This window comes from Microsporum canis, genomic scaffold, assembly GCF_000151145.1.
Source record: "Microsporum canis CBS 113480 supercont1.2 genomic scaffold, whole genome shotgun sequence".
NCBI lineage: Eukaryota > Fungi > Ascomycota > Eurotiomycetes > Onygenales > Arthrodermataceae > Microsporum > Microsporum canis.
In genome coordinates this window covers 3,433,676-3,451,831 of record NW_003299168.1, presented here as the reverse complement: position 1 = coordinate 3,451,831, position 18,156 = coordinate 3,433,676, and the positions used below count along the sequence as shown (strand labels likewise).

General features: G+C 50.5%; 6 protein-coding genes across 6 annotated transcripts; 4 read left to right on the top strand and 2 right to left on the bottom strand.

Annotated features, from left to right (window-relative positions):
* Positions 1–399: 399 nt before the first annotated feature.
* On the top strand, positions 400–3,753 carry MCYG_02758 (acid trehalase; the record flags this gene model as incomplete). The annotated part of the gene is made up of 4 exons (XM_002849778.1): positions 400–417; positions 483–2,216; positions 2,282–2,575; positions 2,647–3,753. 4 exons carry the CDS (start codon positions 400–402, stop codon positions 3,751–3,753), a joined length of 3,153 nt encoding a protein of 1,050 aa, XP_002849824.1.
* Positions 3,754–4,066: 313 nt separating this feature from the next.
* Positions 4,067–5,426, top strand: MCYG_02757 (Tri7; the record flags this gene model as incomplete). The annotated part of the gene is made up of 2 exons (XM_002849777.1): positions 4,067–4,878; positions 4,988–5,426. 2 exons carry the CDS (start codon positions 4,067–4,069, stop codon positions 5,424–5,426), a joined length of 1,251 nt encoding a protein of 416 aa, XP_002849823.1.
* A 621-nt stretch (positions 5,427–6,047) lies between these two features.
* Positions 6,048–6,891, top strand: MCYG_02756 (conserved hypothetical protein; the record flags this gene model as incomplete). Its single annotated transcript, XM_002849776.1, has 2 exons — positions 6,048–6,452; positions 6,535–6,891. 2 exons carry the CDS (start codon positions 6,048–6,050, stop codon positions 6,889–6,891), a joined length of 762 nt encoding a protein of 253 aa, XP_002849822.1.
* Positions 6,892–7,086: 195 nt separating this feature from the next.
* MCYG_02755 (aromatic-L-amino-acid decarboxylase) lies at positions 7,087–9,832 on the bottom strand (the record flags this gene model as incomplete). Its single annotated transcript, XM_002849775.1, has 4 exons — positions 7,087–7,617; positions 7,714–8,608; positions 8,937–9,007; positions 9,470–9,832. 4 exons carry the CDS (start codon positions 9,830–9,832, stop codon positions 7,087–7,089), a joined length of 1,860 nt encoding a protein of 619 aa, XP_002849821.1.
* Positions 9,833–11,037: 1,205 nt separating this feature from the next.
* MCYG_02754 (glycine dehydrogenase) lies at positions 11,038–14,322 on the bottom strand (the record flags this gene model as incomplete). The annotated part of the gene is made up of 2 exons (XM_002849774.1): positions 11,038–11,096; positions 11,172–14,322. The coding sequence occupies 2 exons, from the start codon at positions 14,320–14,322 to the stop codon at positions 11,038–11,040; spliced, it is 3,210 nt and encodes a 1,069-aa protein (XP_002849820.1).
* An 817-nt stretch (positions 14,323–15,139) lies between these two features.
* On the top strand, positions 15,140–17,453 carry MCYG_02753 (conserved hypothetical protein; the record flags this gene model as incomplete). Its single annotated transcript, XM_002849773.1, has 2 exons — positions 15,140–15,607; positions 15,672–17,453. The coding sequence occupies 2 exons, from the start codon at positions 15,140–15,142 to the stop codon at positions 17,451–17,453; spliced, it is 2,250 nt and encodes a 749-aa protein (XP_002849819.1).
* Between the last annotated feature and the right edge of the window lie 703 nt (positions 17,454–18,156).

The following is an 18,156-nucleotide window of genomic DNA, read 5'->3' as shown; positions in this document are numbered from 1 at the left end:
AGCGACGGAAGTGGCCGTCAAGCCAACTCAGAACGATGACATCTTAACCTCTACCACGGCCGAGACGATACGAGGTTGCACCGCACTTTTGTTGTTGTGCTTTTTTGCTCGTCTTTTCCCCAGCTTGATCGCCATTCCAAGCTTGGTCTGGTCCGGCTAAAAAAGTATCAACGTCATGGAGCGAAAGGAAGAAGAAAAAGGAAAACCTGGATTTTGTCAGTTCCTGTGCTGGCACCCTTTCTGCATCATCGAAATGGGGATAAAGGTAGCATTTTTATACTTCGGCCTTTCAGGGCTTCCTTGCTTCAGGGTTTATGATGTTGGATATAAACCTCCCGCGGTCCCGCCTACACCAATACTCATATATATACACAGAAATTTTAACTTATGCTATCAATAATGAAACTACCATGTATTGTGAGTGTACTCAGTGTAGCATTCCTTAAACTCCTTACAATTCCCCTCTAACCGATAATTTGCAGAATCTCCTTGGGAGCATATTGTGGCTTCTATTAATCACAACCTCGGTTGTCGCTGAGACAGAGGCCGAAAGGAATGCTGGTGTGTTTATCCGCAATTTGTCAGTGAGAAATGGAAGCTCTGGCAGCCGGCCTCCCGTCTATGCGACCAGGTTCAAGGGCGTCACTTGGGACGTTGCCAATTGGAGATTGACGACCACAGAGCTCGATCAGGGCCATTATCAGTCCCGAGGATCCATCGCAAACGGATACCTAGGCATCAATGTTGCTGCTCTTGGACCATTCTTCGAACTGGACGTGCCCGTATCTGGAGATGTTATTAACGGATGGCCGGTGTTTTCACGAAGGCAAACATTCGCTACAATCTCCGAGTTCTACAGCTTCCAGGAGAGCATCGATGCCACGAACTTCCCCTGGCTCAACAAGTATGGAGGCGACCTCATTAGTGGTGTTCCGCACTGGTCCGGCTTGATCTTGGACCTTGGTGACGGCAACTTCCTCGATGCCACTGTGAAGAACACCACGATTTCAAACTTCACCTCCACCCTAGACATGAAGGGTGGAATCCTCACGTGGCAGTACACTTGGAGCCCAGAGAAACATAATGGTACATATGATATATTCTACCAGCTAATAGCACATAAGCTGCATGTCAACCAGGCTCTTGTGCATATGGAAATAACTCCATCTAGAGATGGAAATGTAAGCGTGGTGAATGTTCTGGACGGATATTCTGCAGTAAGGACTGATTTCAAGGATTCAGGCCTGGATGGGGGTGCAATCTATACCTCTGTGAACCCTGAAGGCATCAACAACGTCACTGCCTTCATATACGCGGAGATGTCCGGCACTGAAGGCGTAGACCTAACTTCATCGTCGCTTGTCACCAATAAGCCTTACCTTCACACCAATGGGTCTACAATCGCCCAGAGCGTCAGCGTGAAGCTGCAAGCGGGACAGACTACAAAGATAGACAAATTCGTGGGCGCCGCGTCTTCAGACGGGTTTAAAAATCCCCGGCTGGCTGCAAAAGAGGCATCCGCGAGGGCTTTACGGACCGGCTACGAGGAGAGTCTGAAATCCCACATTGCTGAATGGGCAGCTGTGTTTCCAGGTGACTCCGTAGAGGACTTTACCGTTCCCATGACTAACTGGCTTCCGTTGGATCACCACATCATTGAGTCTTCTATCGTTGCAGTTGTGAATCCCTACTATCTCCTACAGTCAACCGTTAGCTCCAATGCTCTAGCTGCAGCAAAGAATGCCCCCCTCAACCGTGGCAGTATCGCTGTCGGCGGGCTAACATCTGATTCATACGGTGGGTTAGTATTTTGGGATGCAGATATTTGGATGCAGCCGGGTCTTGTGGTAGCCTTCCCAGAAGCGTCTCAGATATTCTCCAACTATCGAGCCGACAAGTACGGCCAGGCGCTAAGAAATGCTCAGACGCAATATACCTCATCAAAAAACAAGACGCAGTTCTCATCAGATGCCGCAGCGTATCCCTGGACCAGCGGAAGATTCGCCAATTGCACCGCTACGGGACCATGCTTTGACTACCAGTATCACTTGAATGGCGACATTGGACTGCAAATGGTCAACAATTGGGTCACGACTGGAGACACGGAGAATTTCAAGACGAAGCTTTTTCCGGTCTACAACTCTATTGCGACGTTCTTTGCTGAGCTGATGGAGAAAAACGGAACTAAATGGACAGTAACCAATATGACAGACCCGGTATGTTGAAACAAGGCAGTAGGTGCTACCCGCAGGTAACTACTATCATGCTGACTGTGTGACAGGACGAGTATGCCAACTCAGTTGACGGTGGCGGCTATACAATGCCTCTGATCGCGTCTACCCTGATGTACGCCAATATGTTTCGACAAATGTTTGGCCTTGAGCAGAACCAGACTTGGAATGATATGGCACAAAATGTCCTCATCTCCAGAGATCCGACCTCGCAGGTGACGTTGGAGTATACGACTATGAATGGAAGCACCCAGGTTAAACAGGCTGATATTGTTCTGAATACCTTCCCTCTTCGTTTTACCGAAGGCTACTCGCATGATGATGCTCTCCGAGACTTGGACTACGTATGTATTTTCAATCAAGTTTTCATTCTTTCGAGTCATTCATATTTTTATTGCAGGCTAACTGGGTATAGTATGCGGCAAAACAGTCGCCAAATGGGCCTGCGATGACTTATGCTATATTCTCCATTGTTGCCAATGAGGTGTCTCCATCTGGATGCTCAGCGTATACCTATGGGCAGTATTCATTCAGCCCATACGTTCGAGCACCGTTCTTCCAGTTTTCAGAACAGCTGGTTGACGACTGGTCGCTCAACGGGGGAACGCATCCTGCGTATCCTTTCTTGACCGGAAACGGCGGAGCTAACCAGGTTGCGGTGTTTGGTTACCTGGGGCTGCGGCTCATACCCGATGGGATATTGCATCTGAACCCCAACCTACCTCCACAGATCCCTCATATACGGTATAGAACATTCTACTGGCACGGTTGGCCCCTTGAAGCAAGTGCAAACTACACCCAAACCACCATACAGCGAGCGACAAACCGGCGCCCTCTAGCAAGTGCGGATCCCAAGTATGCGAATGCTCCCATCCCCGTCCACGTTGGACCCGAAAACAACGTTACCATGTACTCGCTACCTCCAAGCGGACAGTTGGTAATTCCCAACCGCCAGTCCGCCTCTATAGCCACTCAGCGCGGCAACCTCATCCAGTGCCAGCCTGTCTTCTCCCCGAACGAGTACTCTCCGGGACAATTCCCCATCTCTGCAGTTGACGGAGCTGCCTCGACTAAATGGCAACCTCTGCGTGCGAGCTCGACCTCCTCCCTGACTGTCTCACTGCCAGACAGCGCTTCATCCTCGATCAGCGGCTTTGCCTTCGACTGGGCACAGGCGCCACCCCACGGCGCAATGGTAGTCCTACACGACGAGCCGTTGTACCCTGTGATAGACCTCGACAGCGTTTCTACTTCTCCCACTACGCCTCCCGGCACAGTCACTGTCTGGGAGACGCCAAAGGTACCACTTTCTGACCCGTACGACCCTATCAAGATAAATCTCAATACGATCATGGCCTACAAGGGGAACACGACGAACATAACACTACCATCGTCAGTGCCTGCCACCAAATTTGCGACTCTCCTCATCAGGGGCAACCAGGCCCTGGAACCGGCTGAGATTAAAGCCGGCAATGGGACAGGAGCAACCGTTGCGGAATGGTCTATATTGAGATCCATTTAATGTATATAGATTAATATATCTATACTAGTTTATGTTCTAATATATCTTTCATCTTCGTCTCCTATTACTTCTAATACTTCAAACATGGTCTCGTGTTGGGTTGGTGTCTATAGAGTACGGTTTCGTTCTATCGAATGTTTAAATGATGGCTCAAAATTCAGACATCCACACAACCTTCCACAGCAGTTGACCATGACAGCCTTACCACCATAACCAACAACCCCAACTCCTACAATGCCAGCTGAACAATATCAAGCTATCTGGCTTTGTCTCAAGGAGCTGGGAAAGTGAAAAAAAAAAAAAAAAGCTCGCGATGAGCTGGCCTTGCTACACGCTCATCGCCTACCTGTCCGCAGTCACGGCACATCTTCTCTTCCTCCTCGCCCTCGTCTACGTCCCGCCGACGTCCTACCTTCGAGCATGGCTGCTTCCGGTGCTGCTGGCGCCTACGGTCGTCGTCTCCTATACGGCCGTCTACGCGACCTCTGTGATGCCGCTTAACTTTGTCTTTGGCGTGAACTATGGCTCCCGTCTAGCGCTGGAGATGTTTGACCTTCTCTGCATCTCGAAGGTGTCCTGCCCGGAGACTTGCGGATCAGTGAACTCTTGTTCTGCATCCGTAAATGGAGCGCCTTATAAGGAGAAGACGACGGATGGAGTGGTTGCAGTTATACCATGGCACATAAGAGCCTACAATGCGGTGACATGGCTGTTCGAGGCCTTGTCCACCGATAGACGGCAAGATGGTTATCCTGACATCTCTCGGGAGAAGATGAAGCTGGTATCGAAAAAACAGTTTCTCATTTTCAGGTCTACACGGTTCATACTCGGATATTTACTCCTGGACTTTATTACATCCCAGTCTCTAGAGGATGCGAGCGTTAAGTTTGGTCCCGGCAAGGAAAGGATACTTTCTCGACTGATCGGAGGAGACTTCTCTGGCCGGGACCTTGGTGAGACCCTGGGCTCGATTATCGGGTTCGCCGCAGCTGGATATCTGAACCTGGTTGTACTCTTCGACCTGGTCTCCGTGCTGGCAGTCGGTCTGGGTATCAGCGCTGTCGAGAGCTGGCCACCTTATTTTGGGCCATTGACCGAGTTGTATTCCATAAGGAACTTTTGGAGGTAAGTCCCCCGGGTTCCATCTTGTATATTAACCCTTTGGTAATTAACCAACTAACCGGACAAGTGTTGTATGGCATCGACAGCTACGGGTACTCCTCGATAACTATAGCTTCTTCATCACTCATTCTATCCTACGGCTACCCCTTGCAAAAACTGTTCCGCCCGAATCCAAGGCATTGATACTAATTATCCGATACGTCAGAATCCAAATGGCTTTTCTAGTCTCAGGGCTGATGCATTTGCCAATAGATAGGATGCAAAACATACCTTATCGGGAATCCGGTGTTGCCATGTTCTTCACCGTGCAAGCTCTGGGGATTCTTATAGAGGACATGGTCTGTTCCACCTATCGTTGGGTCGCTACCGGGTCATTCTCCCGCCAGGTATACAAGGGAGCGGGAAACAGAAAGCCAGTGTTATGGCAACGGCTGATTGGGTTTACCTGGTGCCTATGCTGGGCGATGTGGTGTGTACCACCTTGGATCTTTCCCACCATCCGCCGGTCTGCAATGTCTGCCGTCCCTTATTCATTCTTCACGAAGAATTAGAATACGAATCATAGATCGACAAAGCATGATGAAAAAAAAGCCCCCTTCCATATAGCGATGTTATTGCCGAGCAATAAATTGCCCCAGACTCATCATAGCTGATGAACTAACGCAATGAATCAGGTCATTGGCCGGTTCAAAATGTTCAATGCACATCAATCTCTGCATCAATATCTTTTAATATGACTATCCAGCTCTGTCGCATATTATACCGAAAATCTCGGAGACTTTACTTTTCTTTGCAGCCAGGGTGTTTCGCTGGTTATGGCCTGGCTATCGGCTTAGTTTCATCTTCAAAAGACGGCGACATCTTGAAACCGCATCGGCATAACCAAGGTAAATCTGGCGAACAATATACCAATATACCAATAGTCCCCGTGTTGGCTGGCCACACCCAGGTAGCGGATGGCCCTTTTCCCGAAGGTGGGGGCATCTACTACGAAACATACAAAGCCCAGCGTCAGCTCAGCCGCACCTAGATGCAATGATATAAAAGAAACTCCGGATACCCATCCATTCAATGACTTTTCCTTTCATCAAGCAACCAAAAACTAAAAGAGTCCAGCAACAGCAGCACTTCATCTTTCTACTAAACGAATACTTTCATTCGCCAATATAACCATGTCTAAGCCAACTATCGCCTTGGTACCCGGATCCTGGCACACACCAGCCCACTACCAGGATTTCCTAGCCGAATTTGAGAAGGCCGGCTACCCAACTGCCTGCCTGCAACTTCCCGGCGTTGGCTCTTCCACCCCCAAAGACGAGACAGTCGCCAGCAATGCCGCCTTTGTTCGTGAGAAGCTGCTGCTCCCTTTGCTTGACGATGGCAAGAATGTTGTCCTGATCATGCACTCCTTTGGCGGCTGCATTGGGAGTGTAGCTGCTGCTGGCCTCAACAAGAAAGACCGTGGTTCCAGCGGAGGAATTGTTGGCCTGATCTATATCGCTGCTTTCCTAGGCAAAGAGGACGCTTCTCTCTTGGCTGCCATGGGCGGCAAGTTCGATGACTTTATCAAGGTTGATGTATGTGATTTCATTGTTTTACTTTACTGATTTGTATACACCTTTATCCCCTCTTTATTTCCCTCTAACATTGAATAAATAGGATGCTACTGGACAGCTTGATATTATAAACCCCACCGAGATCTTATACCACGATGTCCCTAGCGACCTGGCCGCAAAGGCTGTTAACGACCTCAAGCCACAGGCCAAGTCTGTCCTGACCAGCACCAGCGGTACTCCCGCCTGGCAAGAGGAGTTCTACAACGGCGGTCGACGTGGATACATCCGGGCTACCGAGGACCGTTGCGTCCCTACTGACATCCAGAACCTGATGCTGGACAAGAGCGGAGTGGACTGGAACATCAAGGACATCAAGTCTAGCCACAGCCCTTTCTTGAGTCGTCCTCAGGAAACGTTCGAGATTATCATCGGTATGATCACCGCCATCTGGAACCAGTAGATTGGTTTGGCATGCGATTTGATGTGAGAAGTAGAGGACTGTATCTATTTTCCTAGTTTGATATATAGATTTCTATTCCTTTTTTTAATAACCCGCGCTTCTACCTTAAAATCTATACCATGTAGAAACAGCCGGATACAACTACACATCTAAGTCTTAAACGTTGAAGGAGCTATAATGTGTTAATTTAAGTCTCTAGTTTTTTGTAATGGCTGTTTGGTTGTCCAGCACTTCCTTGGTCACACGAACGAGTATGTTAAATGCATTTTTGATATACTTCTCTTCCGCCAGTTCATTAGCACTCACCACACGGATGACATAGATTCCGCCCACGACAGAAGATGTGAGATAAACCTCCTTGCCAGCGTTGACTCGCTCATAAACCTCACGGGTAACGGAGTTGCTATCGCTACCGCCCACCTGCCGAGCTGCGTCCTCAGTAACACGGAAGACGGTCAGCCCAAACGCAGGCGGCGTCACGATTTCAAACAAGTCACCCTGGCTGCGGATGAGGTCTGTGAATGTCTTGCCCAGGTCTACCCCCTTGCGGATATGAGCTTGCATCGCCTTGAGGCCGTATGACCGTAGGACAAACCAGATCTTCAGGGAGCGGAAACGTCTTCCAAGCGGAAGCTGCCAGTTTCTGTAGTCTGTGACCGCACCGGCATCAGAGTGAGGGTTGCGGAGGTAATGGGGTGTAATATCTAGAGCAGAGGTCAAGTCGACCTGGTTGCGTACGAATAGACAGCTATAGATTGTCAGTTTAAAACTTTACAAGAGAGATAGGAGAGAAATAGAAACTTGCCTAGCATCGAAGTTGACGAGCAGCCACTTGTGCATGTTGAAGTTGAAGCTGTCGACCCCTTCACTCCATTCCTTGGTGATGTACTGGTATTCATCACAGATGAGCGCTGCACCGGCGTATGCAGCGTCGACATGGACCCAGATCTTCTTCCACGCCTCCTTTTCGCTTAGGACGGCCTTGATCTCGGCGAACCGGTCGGTGGCGCAGGTGCTGGTGGTCCCCAGGGTGGTGGTCAGATAGTAAGGTATCAGGCCGTCTCTCTCGCACTTCTCCAGCACCTCGCGGAGAGCAGCTCCAGTCATGGCGAAGTTGTCCTTCAGACGGGTCGGGACAGTCCTGTGTCTGGTGCTGACGATACGGGCCCCCTTTGCGGTGCAGCTATGGGCCTGGTCACTGCCCAGAGACACCAGCTTGGACTTGACCTCAATGACCCGGTCCTCCCACTGCTCGGAGCCTTCATCCAGGCCCTCTGCTCTCACGATACCGCGGGCATATCGCTCCCGAGCCGCCACCATGACGGTGATGACGGCCTCGCTGGCGCTGCCCTGGATCACTCCGCCACCCCTGGTCGGAGAGGTGCTGAGGAAGCAGTCTGGCAGGCCCAGGGCCTTCGCAAGCCAGTCCATCACAGCAATCTCCAGCTCGGTGACGACGGGGGAGCACAGCCAGTTGAAGGCGGGCGCGTTGAAGGCGGCCGAGTACATCTCCCCCAGGATGCTCGGATAGGTGACTGTGGCCGGGAAGAAGGCCATGAAGTTGGGAGACTGCCAGTGAGTGACTCCAGGCTTGATCTTCTTTTCTATATCGGCCTGTATCTGGTTCCATGGCTCTGCCTCCTGGGGAGCGGTCGAGGGTAGACGAGATTTCAGATATCCGGGCTCGACATCGGGCAGGACCTGCTGCGACGGCAGACTGTTGAAATATTGGATGACTGCAGTCCGCCCATTAGCTGTCTGTTCGTCTCTTCTTCTTTTCTCTTCTGCTTCCTCCCATATCATCTGAAGGAACAAGGCTCACTCTCTTCGACGACCGAATGCGCTGCCGTACGGAACTCGTCCTGGTCCATCTCTCTCCGCTCTTCGATTGTCTTCCCGTCTTATAAGCAGCCTGCAGGAAACTAGTTATTATAAACTACAGATAAACAGGCCAGCACCAAGTCTGTATTTATATATCGTTATTGTCTGTCATGATTAAGACGAATGAGCGAAGACGTCAAAAGAGTCTTCGTAACCGGAATTACCTAGGCACTTGCAACTCTACCGGCATAAACTCCGTCACCAAGTTCAACGCCACCAAAAGCCAACCGCTTGACTGTTTACCAGAGTGATATCGATTGAAGTCGCAGATCAAAATTGCTTTCGCATCACCAGAGAGAGCCTTGCATTGCCTTGCATGCATGCATGCTGCTTATTCGTCTAGCCGTCCAGACAAACGCAGGGAATCTTCTTTCGCTGAATCACCTCGATGCATCCTCAACGACTGCGCCCTACATCTCCAGAGCCAATAGAGCAGCTTGATACGCTCATTCAGCGATGCTTGATTACATGAGCTTGCCGTGCGTTAATAAAGGCAGGCATTGTCCGTCTTTGTTATATGCCAATTAAACACGCTGGGTTAGATGTTGGCCCCCAATGGACAAGGGACACTGCCACAGTGACTGCGCGCCATATAAATAAGATGTGGCCGGCAGCGTCTTCTTCTCGAAGAGAGGAAGTCGTCTGTGTCGATATTTGGATATTGTTTGCTACGGCTCACTGGTGCACATCAAAAGACTTCATCAAGATGGCTGTTCTGCATGCCCGCCTCCAGCTCTCGCTGCACAAACACCACAAGAGAGAGGTCGAACATAGCACAAGACTGGTGTTGATCGCATGCAGTTGCGCTCTCCTCGTCGTATCCATCTTCCTGCTCTTCTACCGAGCCCGGAGCCGCGCCGATAGAGCAGCTCCCGCCCAGCTCCATCCGAACATACAGCTCCAGCGCCAGAACATAGCACCGCAGTACGGCGTGCCACAGCATGTAGGCGACACGGTAGCCTCGAACCCTTATCCCTCCCAGTCGATACCACCCGCCCGCCTCGGGTTGCGGCGTGACGATGACCAGTTCAATACTCCAGCTCCTCCATACTATCCCCATGAGAGCCAGACAAAACCAGGCAGTGCCCCTTATCCACAGACACAGACACCACCACCGACCTACCTTCCTTCAGCCCAGAAAGATCATCAGCCGGATGGCCGGGCACATCAAAACTGAATCAGTCGATAACGACGTTGCAATAGACCTCCCCACGAAACCTTGCATGGATAGGGGCTTCACTCGGTTTATCTTTCACCTTTTAATAGCATCTGGGGTTACGGGGTGTTGTTTTTCTTTTCCTTTTTCTTCTTTGGGGCAGATGGGAGGTGCCAGGTTTAACTAGTATAACGACTTAATAGTGACTGTACTTTATCCTAGATTATTACATCTTTACATCTTCTCAATCTAGATGGTGAGATAATGAAGTTAGCACCGCAATCTTCGTACGGCCCAAAATGGCCCGTATTTATTATCAGAAAAGACAAAGAAACGGGTGTATAATCGGCCTTCCGTCTAAGTGCTTGTCTTCAACTATGACCATACCTGGAATTTACCTGCCTTTATCCCGCAGTAACTTGGCTCTCGCTTCTTGCACTCTAGGGCTGTGTGCAAACCATTATTGTGGAGTTTGATTGCGCGAATTGTAGGAACATTCTCGACGCCAGAAGCTATAGGGGTAGGCATGAGCCATGGCTGAGGGAACACAGATCCTCCAGCACTATGAATATCCACCATGCTAAGAAAGAGACCCTGGAGAACTCATATTCTGGAGTTGGCCAGCATCGTAATAGAAGTACGAAATATCTTTTTGCCGGCTTTTTTTCTTTTTCCGATCGAAATTTATTAAGGTAAAAAGTGGGCCTGAAGCCACGTTAATATCTTAAGCTTATTTGGTGCCGAGAGCCTCGAGCGCTTAAAGGCGTGGAAAATTCCGCGTTGGGTTAAGACTGGCTGTGGACTTGAAGAAATAAAGGCGTGTTGTAGTATTTGAAGCAAGTTCTCGTGATTCTATCCGTAAGGCGAGGTCTAAAAGGAAAGATGGGCAAAAAGAGGTAGGAAATGATACAGGAAGTCGGGGTATTTGTGTTGAGACATTTGGGACATGAAGACATGCTGTAGTATGATAAATGGTGAATTATGAGTGGTAGCTGGAATGCTCCCGCTTTATACTTGAAAACGGGTCAACTTTTCGGGTTAAAGAATGGCAAGGAAAAAAAAAAATAGTGATGAGTTGTCAGTGCACTTAGGGGTATACTATGGATGGCCTAGTCAGTGGCGTCTTCGACAGGTCCGCAGGTGCAAAACAGGTTTTGATCGCCGAATGCTATCATGAAAATATCAAGGTTAGTTAAGGACCGTTTGAAAATTAACACAAAAGGAGTTTTGAGCGTAAACGTACCATCGTCAACTCTGGCTACGCTGGGCCAGAATTTCTTCTCCAATAGCCAAGGGAGAGGATATGCGGCAGCCTCTCTGGTGTAAGGGCGGTCCCACTCGGTAGTCAGGAGGTCTCGCTGAGTATGGGGTGCCAGTTTCAGAACGTTATTCTCCTTTGGCTGCTCGCCGCGTTCAATAGCGGCGATTTCCCCACGGATGGAGATGAGGGCGTCGCAGAATCGGTCGAGCTCAGCCTTGCTCTCCGACTCCGTTGGCTCAATCATAAGCGTGTTGGCGACGGGGAATGACATGGTTGGCGAGTGGAAGCCATAGTCTTGCAATCGCTTAGCGATGTCTATCGCCTCAATGCCAGCGGTGGCTTTGAACTGGCGCACATCGAGGATAAACTCGTGCGCGCATCGGCCGTTGGCATTGGTGTACAAGATCGGGAAATGTGGCTTTAGCCTGCAGAGGATATAGTTGGCATTAAGGAGCGTGATCTTGGTTGCGTGGGTTAGACCCTTAGCACCCATCATGTTGATGTATGCAAATGTGATGGGGAGGATGCTAGCGCTACCAAAGGGAGCAGCGCTGATGGGTGGAGAGTCCACGGACGCAGGCCGTTTCGCGAGCAGGTGGTCATTGAGCGGGTGAGAAGGGAGGAATGGGCGAAGATGTTCAGCAACACCAATGGGGCCAACACCAGGGCCGCCGCCACCGTGGGGGATGCAGAAGGTCTTGTGTAGGTTGAGATGACACACATCGGCGCCGATTTCACCTGGTGAGCAAAGGCCGATCTGCGCGTTCATATTGGCTCCATCCATATACACTTGGCCGCCATACTGGTGGACCACTTCGCAAACTTCCTTGATACTAGGCTCAAAGACACCATAAGTACTTGGGTATGTGATCATGATAGCTCCGAGTTCATCCTTGTGTTTCTCACACTTGGCGCGAAGGTCCGCAACATCAAGATTACCGGTTGCGGTGTCGCATTTGACTGGGACGACGCGCATTCCAGCCATAGCAGCACTAGCTGGGTTTGTTCCATGGGCCGAAACGGGAATTAAACAGACATTACGTTTACCGGGCTCTCCTTGGCTGTCGTGGTATTTCTTGATCGCTTTCAATCCAGCGAATTCGCCCTGGGCTCCAGAGTTTGGCTGGATGGTAACCTCAGCCATACCAGTGATATTGGCTAATTGCTGCTCAAGATCCTCAATCATGTCGATATATCCCTTCACTGCGGGGGTTGGGGTGAAAGGGTGCACAGAGGAAAACTCAGGCCAGGTGATGGGCAGCATTTCGGTGGTGGCGTTCAACTTCATCGTGCAAGAGCCGAGGGAGATCATGGAGTGTGCAAGGGAGAGATCCTTGGACCCAAGGTGTTGGATGTATCGCAGCATCTCAGTCTCGGAGTGGTGGCTGTTGAATACAGGATGAGTGAGATAAGCAGAAGTTCGTCGCACAGTCTCGGGGATCTGGACAGGCTGAACGTCTTTGGCCAGGTCGATAGTTTCAGCACCCTTGTAGGGCGAGAATTTGGCGAAGACGGACAGCAACTTCTCAACATCGTTCACGCCCATGGTCTCGTCGAGGGAAACCCCGACTTTGGCTGAACCGACTCGTCGGAGGTACAGGGAGGATGCGAGGGCAGCGTCCATAAGGGAGTCGGCCTCGGCCTGTGAGCTAGTCTCGATGACGAGGGTGTCAAACGCAACCCCATTGTCCCCGATGTTGCCTCTGGCGGGCACATTGAATCCGAGAGCGGTCAGTTTCGCTCTCAGAAGGGCTGTAAGAGACATTGTACGTTCAGCGATGGCTTTCAGGCCCTTGGGTCCGTGGTAAACCGCATAGAATGCTGACATGTTTGCGAGAAGCGCCTGGGCGGTGCAGATGTTACTGGTGGCCTTCTCACGACGGATATGCTGCTCTCGGGTCTGCAGAGCGAGACGCAATGCACGGTTTCCGAGTCTATCCTTGGAGACGCCGACGATACGGCCGGGAATCTTTCGCTTATTCTTTTCAGTGCAAGCAAAGAATGCAGCCTGAGGGCCACCGAAGCCCATCGGAACTCCAAATCGCTGAGAGTTACCAAAGGCAATATCAGCACCAAACTCTCCGGGTGCCTTCAGGACCGTCAATGCAAGTAGGTCTGTGGCAACACTGAACATGCCACCTTGCTCGTGGATCTTGTCACCGAGAGCCTGGAAGTCATAGATTCCACCCTCAGTATCAGGATACTGCGCCAGGACACCGATCAGCTTATCGCCCTGGTCCCTGACGAGCTTGAAGTCGTCTGCCATGATATCGCCAACGACCAGATTGATACCGAATCCCTGGGCACGGGACCTCATAACGGCGAGGGTCTGCGGGTGGCACAGGTGGGATGCAACGAAAGCCTTCTTCCCGGGCTGCTTTTGTTTACTCGCGGGCAGGGCGGCCCACGACATGGTCATGGCCTCCGCAGCGGCGGTTGCTTCATCAAGTACGGAGGCATTGGCAACAGGAAGGCCGGTGAGGTCGGAGGTGAGGGTCTGGAAATTGAGAAGAGACTCCAATCGGCCCTGGCTGATCTCCGGCTGGTAAGGAGTGTAGCTTGTGTACCAGACTGGGTTCTCAAGCACATTTCGCTGGATGACCGGCGGTACGATGGTGCCGTAGTAACCACATCCGATGTGTGATCGTCCGGTGGTATTAATGTCCTTCCTGTACGCCTCAAACAACTTGATCATGTCTGACTCGCCCAGTCCGCCGTACAGGCTGTCCCGCGGCAGTTTGGGGGCAGTTTCCTTGGGAGCGGCCAAGCCAAGCTCCTTTGCGGACAGAATGTCAGCCGGCAGGACTTGGTGGACGAATTCATCCAGCGTCTTCACTGGCGGGTCCAACACGCTCAGCATTGCCTCAGCAGACGACTGCGAAGGCCCAATGTGTCGGCGGGGAAAACTATCCAGCGGCTGTTGGATGTCGGTGTTGCTGCTCTCGGCGACAGGACTGGAGTGAAAGCTGCGGTAGACGACCGCACGGTGAGGGCGGGAGGCAGACCGTAGTAGACATTGACGACAGGCAGTCAACGGCGACAGCTGGCGAGGAGTTCGTAGCATTACTGCTTGAGCCTGGCGTCCGGCGAGATGCCTACCGCCGAAGCGGAGGGCCGTTAGGGCAGCTACCATAATATATTTATAGACGAAGCAGCTGGGGAGGGATAGCGAGCGGAGGTTTCGTTGTTATGATGCTGCCAATTGCAAAATACGCAAAGTCTTCAGAGCGGCATCGTCAACAGGAAGAAGAAGAAGAGAAAGACGAGGATCTCATGGACGTTCGGAGGTTTGCTTTTGCTCTCGTTCCTGTATTTCTGCATCGGGAAAAAAAAGAGGAAGAAGAAGCAACGTGATTGGTGGGGAGAAAAGCAAAGCCTCGGCCGATAATCGGGGAAGTCACATGATAATTTCTATCAAGCCGAGCCAGTTATGTTGCGAGAAAAGAATATTTCTGCTAATTTCCATTGGTCAAAAAAATAAAAAGGTAGATAAGCAGTCTCGACACTCCGATTGGTGGATCGTCATCCGATAACTTGGCTTGGCATCACGTGACTATATTCACGTAATAAAGTCGATTATATCAGCTGATTACATAATATGAACCAACGAGTAGTTTCGTCTTTGGTAGAGACAGGAAACCCTCATGTTTGAACTTGACTATCAGTCTGGCTGCGTGAGGGTATCCCTAATACTTATACCGACCCGAACTGCCAAGTGAAAGAGCTTGCATCCACCGGCGTAAAGCTCACCAAAAGGATGGATCGTGTACGTGAAACTTATCCGGGCTTATTCGAATGATCGAGAGTCTAAGCGCCGAATAATAAGCGCCGAAACGCTGCTGGTTGGTTAGCTAAGCCATTACCCGCATTAGTCACCAGCTAACCACCGCGAAACCTCATCGCGCTCAAAAGTCAACCTTCTTCATTTGACTTCTCGTGATAACCAAAAGATGTCGCCCACCAGGCATGAGACAATAAGCAGCCACCCGATTGGAGACCAGCTAGATGAATTTCGTGGCCTGTTCGACATCTGCGAACCTATCGCAGCAGATGAGGGGGAAGTGAACAACATCAGGCCTAAAGTCCTCCGTTTCCTCCTTGCTCTACCAACACTGCCTGCTTGCGACAAGTTACTTTCTACTAAGGGATCTGGTCCGCTTTATATCGACATCTTGCGGCTAGCTACCGATTTTGATATTGTATCTCTTCTACCTCTATTGAAAGTCGTCAGGGATAAGGAGTCCGATGAAGTTATCTGGAATAAGGTCTACGAGGCTGTCGCCGCGGCCACGCCCCCCCCTCGCGCGCCACTGTCTTTCCCACAGACGCCTTCAAGTCGAAATACGGGCACCTCCACTAATTCAAATGAATATCGAGTCGACATGGATATCTTATTGAAGGGAGGAGCTGGGCGACATGTATGTTGATATGCCTGAGTTCTATAATACTCTCTTTGGAGACGCAGAGCACCTTCATGCTCAGGCAATATTCGAGAGGTGTAAAGAAGGAGACGACCCGATATATCGCGAGGATACTGGCTGGACAGGGTGGCCGGAGGGCGCACCGGAGGAGCAGGTGCTGGCCTGGATGTCACGGGTTATTAGTAAACTCATAGAGCTGTATGAGGAACAAGAGCCAGGCGAGACAGTGCAGAGAAGGCCCCTGGCACTGCCCAATCAGCCGCTAAAAGGCTCTACGGCCGAGCGGAAGTTAGACATCGGCTTTATGAATGGTAGCGCACCCCTTGAGAACGGCAAGTACGCCTGGTCACAGATACTCGTGCCAGGAGAGTTAAAGAACAAACCAGGACTTGATATCAAATCTAGGGCGTGGCTAGATCTTGGAAGATATGCAAGAGAGGTATTAGCGAGCCAGGACTCTCGCCGTTTTGTGCTAGGCTTTACACTCTGCGGGTCACGCATGAGGCTATGGTTATTCGACCGTCTGGGTGGGATCGGGTCGGAACGGTTTGATATCCACGAGGATGGCCTTCGATTTATATCAGTATTGCTTACTTATCTACTTATGAGCGAGGAGCAGCTTGGGTTTGACCCAACGATTGTCACTGATACAGAGGAGGACTTGCGCTACATTACGATAGAACGAGATGATAGAGAGGAACGCCTGATCATTGACGAGATGATTAAGCGCACAGCCTGCATTGCTGGACGAGCTACCACCTGTTGGAAAGTACATCGCGATGGTGAATCTCTATCCCTCGTGGTCAAGGACTCCTGGCAGTATCCGGAGCGAGATGAGGAAGGGGAGCTACTTCGCGAGGTCACAGAGAAAGGGGTGATCAACGTAGCGCGATACTACCACCATGAGACGGTTCAGGTAGGAGGTAGGGATGACGACGTCTGCAATGGGGTGAGGAAAGGGCTGGACATCACGACAGCCAGCAACTATATGACAGCTAGCTCCAGGCGTCCAGAAAATGTGAGCAGAAGCAGTTCTCGCACAGGGAAGAAGAGCAGCCGCACCACCAGCAGGAAACGATCCTCCACAAATGTTGAGCCGTCGTTGCCTCCCAGCAAACGCACGCAGTCTCGTCCTCCGTATACCTCTCCGTCACTCTCTACTCCGCCACCCTCCAACCGGATCCATCGCCGTGTTATCATTCAAGACTACGGTAAACCTATCTATGAAGCAAGCTCAAAGGTTGCCTTACTTGCGGCGCTAGAAGGATGTATCAAAGGCTACGAGTCCCTTCATCAACAGGCTGGCATACTCCAGAGTGATATATCCCCCAACAACCTAATGATTAACGAGGACGGAGGTTCCTTAAAGTCATTTATCATCGATCTAGATCTTGCCATCAAGGAAGACAGGGTGGAGTCCTCAGGGGCTCGGGGAAAGACGGGCACGCAAGCATTCATGGCGATTGGGGTCCTTCTGGGCGAGAAGCACTCGTTTATGCACGATCTTGAGTCATTCTTCTGGGTTCTCTTCTGGATATGCATTCACTATCATGGCCCCCTGGGTAAAAAAACAGTTACAGTATTTGAGGAGTGGAACTATATAAGTACGGAGAAGTTGGCCAAGGAGAAGAAAGGCGAAATAAATGTTGAGACTGATTTCCTCGAGTCTGCAACGAAGCACTTTACGGAATACTACCAACCGCTTGTGCGCTGGGTCAATAAACTGCGACGAGTCGTCTTTCCTGACGGTGGAAGATGGAAGACGCCTAATGAAAACTTATACTCTAGCATGACTGACCTTCTTCGAGAAGCCCAGATGGACCCTAAAGTCATTGGGAGCTGAACTCCTTTTACGGTGTATATATGTGTATATTTATATGAGAGACGATGGGATGCTCTTCCAGGTGTCAAATTATACCCAGCAATGTACTTTTACTACAGATATAATCATGTTCAAATTTAGATAGCTATAATGATGCCCTATTTCATACTAACCAGCAAACACTCCCTACTAACGAGCTCTTTATAGATGTGATCTCAGAATATTAATCTGGTTAAAACCGTTCCCGAGCCAGCCCTCCAACGTCCAGATACTTGCATGAAACGAGGACAACAGCCTTGTTTTATTGTACTATATCCCTGGGAAGTCAGTTTGTTCGTAGTAAACAAACTAACTAGTTAACCAACACTAAACAGGTATCAAGTTGGCGGGGGTATCGCCCGGAGGTCGCCGTCTTTTGACCGCAACACTCTTCAACCAGATACAAAACCTATAATCATCCTTGATCGCATCCCTCTTATGGTATCTCATTCTAAACCGCGTGCTCTTTCTTTTGCCACCAGTTGGTCGGTTGGAGAGTCAGCTCTAGCAAGCCACGACATAACGAAGTATCTCCAAGACGGAGGCCACCGAATCTGTTGAAATGCGGAGCAACCAGCTGCAGGTTATATGACGTCTGGCCTTTCTTCCTCTCTGCTATCATTCTGTTTTTTAATGGACCTTCTCACCTCGAGCGATTGATTGACTGCGGGCCCGTTGACGACTC